Below are 12,065 nucleotides of genomic sequence, written 5' to 3' on the forward strand. Positions count from 1 at the left end.
TGTAGGCAGAATGGGTGCAGATGATTTGTTGGCAGTATTTGGGGGAAATGTGATTAGTCTACAAAGGAAATTGCTTACAAAATGCATGCGTCCAATGTTAAAGTATTGGTCAGATGTGGGGGACCCATTCCGAATAGGACTAACAGGCACACAAATGGTGACAGTCAGTTTGGCCCACAGGAGAGTGTTATGGAAATGTTGAGAAACCTGAATTGGCTGATGCTTAAAGATAAGTGACAATTATTTTGCAAAAACCTATTTACAAAGTTTAGAGAACCAATATTAAGTGAGGCATATGAAGATATACTTCAGCCACTTTTGTATTGCCACCATATGGATGGCAAGACTAGGTAGAGTAACTACAATGCACAAAGAGCCATTGAAGCATGGAAGAAACCCTAAAGTGTGATATAATACTAAGTACCCTTTGCTATACACATTAGTGTTTTGCAGAATACATGTCTAGATGTAGAACTGGTGAAAATATGACATAAAACATGCCACCATCAAGGATGGAGCAAGACAATGCTGAAATTCAGATACAAGTATTCTGAAGCACAGTATCTCCCACAGACATGCAGTTAGAGTTCAGCTGCAAGGAGATGGTACAGGTACACTCCATAACTCACTGAGATCGAAAGTCTTGACAAAAGGGGGAAAATTAATATCTACATAACCACCTGCAGTACTCAGTTCTGATCTACAGCTTCTGTAGAGTTGGATAGAAAGCATCTTAACATTTTTTAAAGAAGTGCAATGAGGAGATTCTTTGGGATCTGTTAAAGATGGACAGTGGAAATGTGAAAACCAAGCACTGTTTCATAATTTTGTATTTGATACCGGAGAAAGAGCATAAGAATATTCTTTGTCTAACCTCGCTGCTCAGATAGTGCACTTTGATTTTAGATTAACAGAAAATTGTTATATTTGTACTGTTTTGTTGTAGGTAGTCTGTCTTCACAATCGTCAAGGGATCCTTCGCCGGCACCGTCAAGTGCATCTACCCTATCGTCTTCTACTCCAAACCTCGCGTCCCTCGATAACACTGGGCGGCAACCTGGAAGAGTGCCTGTATTGCCTTCTAACCCGTACACCCCTTTGCAGACTGGATCGGGGTCACCACTGAGAATAGCACCACACGGTAGCAGCCATCCACATCTCTCAGCAGGTGCTTCATCTGGCCAGCAAGTGCAGCCAGAACAGAGGTTTGTTATAAGCAATAAGCAAACTATTTCTATTGTGTTCCACATAGTCATTACTTTCCCAGATGTACTTAATCCAGTTATCCTAATTTTCGCAATAAGATATGCTACTATAGTGCAAGTTGTTTTTTAACATTGTTACCAAAAATCTCAAAGTTGTTGACTGATTTACTTCAAATTTTTACACGACACTCTAATAAACATTCAGACAGATGTAGGTTGCATATATTTTTTAACTGATTCTGAGAAAGATAATTCTGCACTATGCTGTGCTGCAAAAATGTACAGTTTCATTTTCTTGGACAGAAAGGAGGGAGAAGGAGATTAGGACATGTATCCAGTTCCCATATAAATATACACCGAAGAGCCAAAGAAACTGGTACACTCGCCTAATATCGTGTAGTGCTGCTGCAAGCTTGCAGAAGTGCCACGGCACGCCATGGCATGGACTCTAGTGATGTCTGAAGTAGTGCTGGAGGTAATTGAAACAATAAATCCTGCAGAGCTGGCCATAATTTTGTAAGAGTACAAGGGGGTGGAGATCTCTTCTGAACACCTTGTTGCAAGGCATCCCAGATATGCTCAATAATGTTCATGTCTGGGGAGATTGGTGACCAGCGGAAATATGTAAATTCAGAAGTGTGCCCCTGGAGCCACTCTGTACTGGAATTGCCCAAATCTGTCGCAATGCACAATGGACATGAATGGATGCAGGTGATCAGACAGGATGCTTACATAAGTGTTACCTGTCAGAGGCATAGCTAGACACATCAGGGGTCCCATATCACTCCAATTGCACACGCCCCACACCGTTACAGAGCATCCACTAGCTTGCACAGTGCCCTGCTGACAAGCATGGTTCATGGCTTCATGAGGTTGTCTCCATACCCATACACATCCATCGGCTTGATACAATTTGAAATGAGACTTGTCCAACCAGGCAACATGTTTCCAGTAATCAACAGTCCAGTGTCAGTGTTGATGGGCCCAGACAAGTTGAAAAGCTTTGAGAGACAAGGCATAAAGCTGCGTGTTGTGCAGTCATCAAGGGTACACGAGTGGGCTACCAGCTCCAAAAGCCCATATTGGTGATGTTTTATTGAATGGTTCATACGCTGACACTTGCTGATAACCCAGCATTGAAATCTGCAGCAATTTGCCGATGGGTTGCACTCCTGTCATGTTGAACAATTCTCTTCAGTCGTCGTTGGTCCCATTCTTGCAGGATCATTTCCTGGCTGCAACGATGTTGGAGATTTGCTGTTTTCCCAGATGCCTGATATTCACGGTACACTCGTGAAATAGCCATATGGGAAAATCCTCACTTCATCACTACCTTGGTGATGCTGTGTCCCATTGCTCATGCGCTGACTATAACACCACATTCAAACTCGCTCAAATCTTGATAACCTGCCGTTGTAGCAGCAGTAACTGATCCAACAACTGCGCCAGACACTTGTTGTCTTATAGGTGTTGCCGACCACAGCACTGTATTCTACCTGTTTGCATATCTCTGTTTTTGAATATGCTTGTCTATACCAATTTCTGTTACTTCAGTGTACTTAGCAATTGTAAAGCTCTGTTGGATTCACTAGCACATTTAAGAGAGCGTACAATATCAAAATAGGAGCAAGATCCCTTAGTCTTTTGTCCAGTGCCCTTTAGTGGTGTGTGAACTCTAGCCCTCCCCCCCCCCCCCTCTCTCTCTCTCTCTCTCTCTCTCTCTCTCTCTCTCTCTCTCTCTCTCTCTCTCTCTCTCTCTGTGTTTATGTGTGTGTGTTGTCTCCCAATATTGTAGCCTGGCTGCTTAAAAAGTTTGCATGTCCTTTTTTTATGTGCTTGTTTACTGCTAAAGATATCATATGTTTAGTAAAACATCATTCTGTCCTCTCATATGACATATATTCGATGGTGGGTTTCCTTTATTGCTCATTTAAATAACATTTGAGAGAAAAGGGATGGCTCTGCTTATTAGCTACCAAGATGTAACATTTGGAGAATGGATAAGCCCTGAAGAATATTAAGCCATTCATATTCTACAAAGGTAATGTTACTTGTGTTGCAACACAATTTGACCACTTAAACAGAAGACAATTTTTTTTGTCCAGGAAAAAACCGCGAAAAATCCAGGAATTTTTCATTGTTTTAATCTTGAGTTAAATTTTTGTAATTTTGACTGGTAAGAACTGATAGTCTAACAAAGAATTTTACTGTACCCACTACTGGAGAATAGTACTGCAGCAATAAAATGTAAACGAGAGAATAAAACCAAAATAAAACTTACAATAATAAAACTTAAGTTGCAAAAGGTAATGCGCCATTTACAACAACAAAACACAGTGCACACACAAGTGCCTGTCAAAAGCAAAATGTGTCAAAGGCCTTGGGATGAAGACAGTGGAATACTTGATAACAGCAAAATACTTCCAATGAGCCTGACATCATAACTGTTTACATTAAGTTCGGTTTGAGCCAGCGGGCTCATGCGCATGTACAGTTGAGTTGTGTATGAGCAGTACCTTCTGCTTCTGGCTACTTGAAGAGTGGCTGCAGCATGACACGGGGAAGTTATGGGACGCAGAACAATTTTTCTGGTGCGCCTAAGCTGCCAGATTCGTGCATGTACAGAGCAGTCTGGGTTGTATTGGGGAGGGGGATAGTGACCAGTGTTTACATTTAGTGATTTTGATGCTTTCTCTTCATTTACATTTCATACGACAAATGAAAGCAAAATGGATTTCTGTGGCTGGAAGCTATCAAGGGAATTAAAATATAGTCACATAATTACAGAAGGCTAAAATGTGTCACTAGTTTCAATTTTCTGATTTTATTTTATTTCTATGTTTTTGACAGTCAAGCATTAATCGCCTTGCACAACAACGAAGTTATTTTTGTCGATTTTCTACATAATTGTGGGTTTTATTAATCTTTGCCACACATGCAGTCAATTTATAAGAAACAAAATGTTTCATTCCACACTATTGGCTAGTTTCAAGTGTTCACTGAATTTAAAGTGCACATTTTCATCTTCTGGCACGTATGACATTTTGTGATAATAAAGAATCAAACATGAGACAACACAGTACTGGTACTCCAAGAAAATTTGCATCCCGAAAAGCACAATAAAAAGCTCAGTGTCAGGTTGTGGCCTACTTCATTGTAAATCTGGACATAAGAATGTGTCCTTTAAGCTGAATTATGCATTTTAGTGTGGTTTACAAAATTCCTATATTCTTGAAGTATTCTCTGATGTCCTATTTCCTTTATGATGATGTGTAAGGACTCACTGCCATATGTGAATAAACATATGGGCTACCTATATCACCGTAGCTGCCCACGTGCAGTTACATCTGTTTTCTGGTGCTCTCGGGCAGCTGCTGAAACAACCCATTTCAAAGAGGTCGCAGGAGAATATTGCGAATGGTTCTTTGAGAAGCGTTATTTTCAAAGGAAATTACCTTTTATGCAAGATGAATTATGTTATGTGTGAGAATGAGCAATGAATTTTTTTAAATCGTAGAGGATTTGACTCTCATTTAAAACTTAACAATTTGAGTACCAAACCACTTGGAATAATTTCGAGTTCAGAAGACCAGACATTAATGTCATTGTTTGAAATTTTACTGGCACATTTGTGTGTTGTATCTTAAAGTATAACTCTCGCTAAAAAGACTAGTGTTATATGTGAAAGCTTAACTTTTCTTGTAGTTTACTAATCCTCAAGATCAGTATTATTCGTGAATGCTTAGGTTTTCATGTTGCTGCACTACATACATTAATTTAAGCCATTAACTTTTCCTTTTTGTGTGTTCACACTACTTAACAGTGATGTTGCTGCTGGGTCACTACATCATATGTCATGCTCTATCTGCTGTCATTGGCTGACAAGATCACATGAGATGAGCTATGATTGACTTGCAAAAGTGCATTGCACTCTCTATTTCAATTCTTTTGAAATTAATGTGCTGTGTTTGATGGAATTCAGATTTGTACTTCTGTAATATGAAAATATGCAGTGTATTGTAATATGAAAATATGCAGCGTATGTGTTGCTGCACATCAAAGATCTTTCCAAAATGTGTCTTTTCACCAAGTTTCGTTTTCTAAACTGCTGGGAAGTTCTATGCTGGTGTATAAAACCTTTACCATTCAAAGGATTGTTGTTCTTACTGCTCCGAGGGAAACTACACTGTTGCGTATCATGGAAAAAGTGTATTTTCACCTCGGAAGAAGAGTATTTTCACGTGGGGAAAAGTTCGTTTTTAACCAAGAGCCCCGGAATTTTTCTTTTTTCTTGTCCATGTATACACCCTGTAAAAGTTTTAATAAAGCAGTTTCCAATGCTACTAATTTTCTGTAGTCCTGTACCACCTGCATGAATCTGTGTAGCAATGATACATTTTTGGGAAGCATGTTCTTGCTCCCACTTCAAATGGTGGCCCTAATAACTACTTTGAAACTCTAGGGCACACTATAGTAATCTCTCTTCTGTTAAGACATTGTGAAAGCAAATGTGCTGTTTGTTTTACGTATAATTCCACACATGTTTTATTTACAGGTACAGTCCAGCTGTTCAGCAGATGGGCTTCTCATCTCCACATATAAATGGCCCAAATGTGGGGATTCCTCCCACTTCGAGGATTGTGCGAACTAATATGGAAGGAACTGTTGCGAGGAGTGATGTGCAGGATGGCTCGGAGCATCTCGACCAGTCACCAAAAAATCAAGAACTGCAGAGACAGATGCCTTATGCACAACCTGCTGTAACACAGCAGCAAAGCAGTGGACAGGTGCCTTCTTACCCCCAGCAACAAGGCCAGAGAATGCAAGGGGACCACCAGGTTTCAGCTCAGTTCATGCAGCCTGGTCAGCATCAGTTACAAGGCCCCCCCACTTTGTACAGTGGTGTCAGTCCTCAGAAGATTCAAGGAATGTCTAGTGTTCAGCAGGCATCACCAGTCCAGGCTGCTTTCCAGACTGTGAATCCAATTTTTAAGCCACAGGTGACTGGTCAGCAGCACATGGATCAAAGTTCTCCCTCTCAGCAACTTTTAAATCAGAGGAAGCCAGTCGATAGACCTCAGCCCCAAGGGCTTCAGTCACAGACCCCTGCAGGCAACCAGTATCAACAGAGCGTGAGTGTCTACGAAAACCAGGGAGCGAATCCACAGGTACAGCAGGCACCGCAGCTAGCGAGGACAAACTTAACACAAACACCAGTGAATCGTTTGCAAGGACAGAATCAGTTTTCCTCTTCTACGACAAACCAACGACTGGTGAACTTGCCGGAACAAACTTTTGTTCAGCCTCGAGCCCAGGGTCCAAGTCAGATAATGCGTCCACCACTTAATCAACCTGTGGGACAAGCTTTCACTTCTGAGCCTCCCAAGAGTGGTACGCAGTTGCATCCGACAAATCAGTTTCCACAGCCTCCAAATCAGCTCTCAGCTGGTGCTCCCACTCAGCAACCGTATACCCCAAATACTTACGGACAGGCCAGGAACAATCCACCCGCGAATCAGTTCTCATACGCTTCGAGTCAGCCGTATCCCCAGAGTTCAGATTCACATGTAAACTCATCTGCCAGGCAGATGCAGGAGCAGCAGCAGCAGCACATTCCAGGTCAGTTCCCTCCACAGCAGCCAGCTGGTGCCTCTTATCAGTCTGGAATCACTGGTCCTGCTTCACCAGGCTACCCAGGACAGAACATTGTGACTCAGATGGGCACACAACAACAGCACCACCACCACCACCACCAGCAGCAGCAGCAGCAGCAGCAGCCACAGCCACAACCAGTACCTTATAAACCTGGAGCATCTGCACCAACATTAACACAGTTCGCACCATCTATTCCAAGGAGTCAAGATCAGGGCCCTTATTTGCCAGCCTCACAGGGACCACCACAAATGACACATCCTCCACAGCTACAGCAGCAGCAACCACAGCAACAGGTGCCTCAACAACTACAGCAGCAGCAACACCAGCAACAATTGCTTCAACAACGTCAACAACAGCAGCAGCAGCAGCAGCAGCCGCAGCCGCAGCAACAACTGCTTCAACAACAGCAGCAGCATCCGGTAGCTCCATGGCTCAACACGCAAGTGACACCCATTCAGCAGCAGCAGCAGCAGCATCACCCATTGGTCAAAAGGTATCCACAGCAGGTATGTAAATAGTACAAAAATGTGAAAAATGTTAACTTTGAGAGAATAAAAGCTGACTGCAATTATATAAGCACTTTTTAGGCTGCAGATTTTCAATATCTTGGATTCAAAGTTCCATATTCCAGTGGTAGAGAGAATAGATGGAAATTGAGTGGAATGAAACATAACAATGATGTACAGCAAATGGATTATGTAGATAAAGGCAGCAGAGTGTTGCTAGAATAGGGATCATAGTTGATGTAAATGGTTTGCTTTCAGTCAGAGCAGCCTACTGGTATGAGTTGTAACAGAGTTAGTAAATGTTCACAAATAGTAGTGTGTCATAACAGCTGACACAGGGTGTGGAGTTGTGCCCAGCAGCTTGTTTTACTGCTAGGTAGTAGATTGTTAATTATTGGCTGCAATATGGCAGCCACCGTTTATTTGTGTAGACAGATGGTTGGTTCGGCACGTTATTTGCATACCACATTCATCAGGAAATTGCAGAATGTAGAAAACTTGGAGATCCATTGCATAAGTGCTGATTGACCAACTAAATAATTATGGAAAGCATGAGGATGCTCTGGCAAAGGCACGGAGTAGGTGGAAGAAATTAGGCAACGAGACATCTGTGAGCTTTTATGGGAGATAGTAGCTCCTGAATTTGAATCTGACCAAAATGTTAGCACTGTCAGGATGACCTTACTGTGTGTGTCAAGGTACCCATGGTATTCTAATCTCTGCAGTTAGTGTTGTAATCTGGTTTTATATATGAGTGATATAACTCTGCATCTATATCTAAATGCCGCGCGGGATTAGCTGAGCGGTCTAAGGCACTGCAGTCGTGGACTGTGTGGCTGGTCCCGGCGGAGGTTAGAGTCCTCCCTCGGGCATGGGTGTGTGTGTTTGTCCTAAGGATAATTTAGGTTATGTAGTGTGTAAGCTTAGGGACTGATGACCTTAGCAGTTAAGTCCCATACGATTTCACACACATTTGAACATATCTAAATCTATACTCTACAAACCACAATGAGCTGCATGTCAGAGGGTATGTCCCATTTTACCCGTTTCTAGTATTCCTTCCCATTCCATTCACATGGATTGTGGGAAGAATGATAGTTTGAAGGCCTCTGTGTGTGCTGTAATTATTCTAATCATGTCCTCATGACCCCTATATGTGCAATACATAGGGGTTTTAGTATATTTCTAGAGTCATTTAAAGCTGGTTTGTGGAACTTTGTTAATAGACTTTCTCAGGATAGTTTGCATCTACCGTCAGGAGCCTTCCAGTTCAGTTCCTTAAATAGCTCTGTGACATACTCCCACAGATCGAACAAACATGTGACCATTCGTGCTTAAATTGTTTGTATATGTGATTATCCCATGTTTGTCCTATTTTGTATGGGTCCCACACACTTGAGTAAGGTTTGAATTGAAGTTTGTGTTAGGGTGGACATTGGACTTAGGTAGTCTATGCACCTGTATTAGCCCCAACGATACAGTGGCATAATGGCTGGCACATCTGTCTAGTAAGCAGGAAACATGGGTTCAAGTCCCAGTCGTGGTACAGATTTTATTTCATTCTTTTGGGTTCTGTCCTTACCATATTTAAATGGCTGAACATTTAAAGCAACTTGTCAATCTTTGCACCACTTTGATCAAGATCTGACTGACTATTTATGCAGCTTCTTTCAGACAGTACTCCATTATAGATAACTGCATCATCTGCAAAAAGTCTGAAGTTACTAATAATATTGTCTTCATGGTCATTAATATACTTACAACATGAACAGCAAGTGTCCCAACCCTCTCTTTTGAGGCACACACAAAGTTACTGCTACATCTGACAATGACTCTCCATCCAAGATAACAGGCTGCATCCTCCCTACCAAATAGTTCTCGGTCCAGTAACAAATTTCCCGTGATACCCCTTATGATCGTACTTCCGACAATATATGTAGGTGTGGTACAGAGTCAAATGCTTTTTGGAAATAAATAAATACTGCATCTGCCTGACTTCCTTGATCAAAAGCTTTCAGTTGGCACGTGAGAAAAGTTTGAGTAGGATTTTGTATGATGGATGTTATCGGTATATATGCTGGTTGGCATGGAATGGGTTATTCTGTTGGAGATACCTTAAGATAATATGTTCTAAGATTGTACAACAAATTCATGTCAGGGGTATTGGATGGTAGTTTTGTGGATCACTTCTATTACCATTCTTGTGCACATGCTTGACCTGTGCTTTCCTACAACTACTGGGCACGATTTCTTGTTTGAGGGATCTACAATAGATTATAGTTAGAGAGGGGCTGGTTCATTATAGTAACTGATAAGGATACCATTAGGCCCTGTAGCTTTGTTAAATTGTGACGGTTTTAGCTGTTTCTCAACGCCACTGACACTAATACCTCTTTCACTCATCTCTCCAGTGGTACGAGCGTTAAATTGGAGCTAATCTCTTGGGTTTTACATTGTAAAGGAACATTTGAAAATAAGAGTTAATAATTTCAGCGGTTGCTTTGCTACTCTCAATTTCAGCTCCTGTCTCATTCACTAGGGACTAGACACTGACTTGGTGCCACTAACTGCCATTACATATGACCAGAATTTCTTTGGGTTTTCTGAAATATCATTTAACAACATTTTGCTATGGTAGTCATTGAAGACATCATGCATTGCTCTCTTGACAGGCAAATGTGTTGCATTCAGCACCTATTTGTCTATAGTCCTACGCATTGTTTTGCATCTATTATGCAATAGTCTGTTTTTTCTTTAGAAGTTTCTTTACAGTGGCTGTATACCATGAAGGTTCCCCCCTATTATGAACTGTCTACTTGGTACCTATATATCCAGTGCATGGTCAACTATTCTTTTAAACTTTAGCTATAGTTCCTCTACATGTTCTTGCCCTGGGCTGAAAGTTTGAAGTTCCTCATTGAGATAGGACACTGCTGAATTTTTAGGTAGTTTACTAAACATATGAGAGTTGGAACTTTAATAGTGACAACTATTTATTTACAGCTCATACAAAATAGATGTTGTTGTTGTTGTTGTTGTTGTTGTTGTGGTCTTCAGTCCTGAGACTGGTTCGATGCAGCTCTCCATGCTACTCTATCCTGTGCAAGCTTCTTCATCTCCCAGTACCTACTGCAACCTACATCCTTCTGAATCTGCTTAGTGTATTCATCTCTTGGTCTCCCTCTACAATTTTTACCCTCCACCCTGCCCTGCAATGCTAAATTTGTGATCCCTTGATGCCTCAAAACATGTCCTACCAACCGATCCCTTCTTCTAGTCAAGTTGTGCCACAAACTTCTCTTCTCACCAATCCTATTCAATACCTCCCCATTAGTTACGTGATCTACCCGCCTTATCTTCAGCATTCTTCTGTAGCACCATATTTCGAAAGCTTCTATTCTCTTCTTGTCCAAACTGGTTATTGTCCATGTTTCACTTCCATACATGGCTACACTCAATACAAATACTTGCAGAAATGACTTCCTGACACTTAAATCTATATTTGATGTTAACAAATTTCTCTTCTTCAGAAACGCTTTCCTTGCCATTGCCAGTCTACATTTTATATCCTCTCTACTTCGACCATCATCGGTTATTTTACTCCCTAAATAGCAAAACTCCTTTACTACTTTAAGTGTCTCATTTCCTAATCTAATCCCCTCAGCATCACCCGATTTAATTTGACTACATTCCATTATCCTCGTTTTGCTTTTGTTGATGTTCATCTTATATCCTCCTTTCAAGACACTGTCCATTCCGTTCAACTGCTCTTCCAAGTCCTTTGCTGTCTCTGACAGAATTACAATGTCATCGGCAAACCTCAAAGTTTTTATTTCTTCTCCATGAATTTTAATACCTACTCCGAATTTTTCTTATGTTTCCTTTACTGCTTGGTCAATATACAGATTGAATAACATCGGGGAGAGGCTACAACCCTGTCTCACTCCTTTCCCAACCACTGCTTCCCTTTCATGCCCCTCGACTCTTATAACTGCCATCTGGTTTCTGTACAAATTGTAAATAGCCTTTCGCTCCCTTCAGAGTTTGAAAGAGAGTATTTCAGTTAACGTTGTCAAAAGCTTTCTCTAAGTTTACAAATGCTAGAAACGTAGGTCTGCCTTTTCTTAATCTTTCTTCTAAGATAAGTCGTAAGATTAGTATTGCCTCACGTGTTCCAACATTTCTACGGAATCCAAACTGATCTTCCCCGAGGTCCGCTTCTACCAGTTTTTCCATTCGTTTGTAAATAATACGCATTAGTATTTTGCAGCTGTGACTTATTAAACTGATAGTTCGGTAATTTTCACATCTGTCAACACCTGCTTTCTTTGGGATTGGAATTATTATATTCTTCTTGAAGTCTGTGGGTATTTCGCCTGTCTCATACATCTTGCTCACCAAATGATAGAGTTTTGTCATGACTGGCTCTCCCAAGGCCATCAGTAGTTCTAATGGAATGTTGTCTACTCCCGGGGCCTTGTTTCGACTCAGGTCTTTCAGTGCTCTGTCAAACTCTTCACGCAGTATCTTATCTCCCATTTCATCTTCATCTACATCCTCTTCCATTTCCATAATATTGTCCTCAAGTACATCGCCCTTGTATAAACCCTCTATATACTCCTTCCACCTTTCTGCCTTCCCTTCTTTGCTTAGAACTGGGTTGCCATCTGAGCTCTTGATATTCATACAAGTGGTTCTC

The 12,065-nt window shown here is 41.2% G+C and overlaps 1 protein-coding gene across 2 annotated transcripts in view; it reads left to right on the top strand.

Moving 5' to 3' along the window:
- The window catches only part of LOC124625773 (protein transport protein Sec24A), a 144,467-nt gene that overhangs the window by 33,794 nt on the left and 98,608 nt on the right, over positions 1-12,065 (top strand). For both annotated transcript variants that reach the window (XM_047149213.1, XM_047149214.1), the window contains exons 4-5: positions 947-1,205; positions 5,761-7,366. In XM_047149213.1, the coding sequence (XP_047005169.1) occupies positions 947-1,205; positions 5,761-7,366 (1,865 nt within the window). The remainder of the gene's footprint in view (positions 1-946; positions 1,206-5,760; positions 7,367-12,065) is intronic.

This window comes from Schistocerca americana, chromosome 8, assembly GCF_021461395.2.
Source record: "Schistocerca americana isolate TAMUIC-IGC-003095 chromosome 8, iqSchAmer2.1, whole genome shotgun sequence".
NCBI lineage: Eukaryota > Metazoa > Arthropoda > Insecta > Orthoptera > Acrididae > Schistocerca > Schistocerca americana.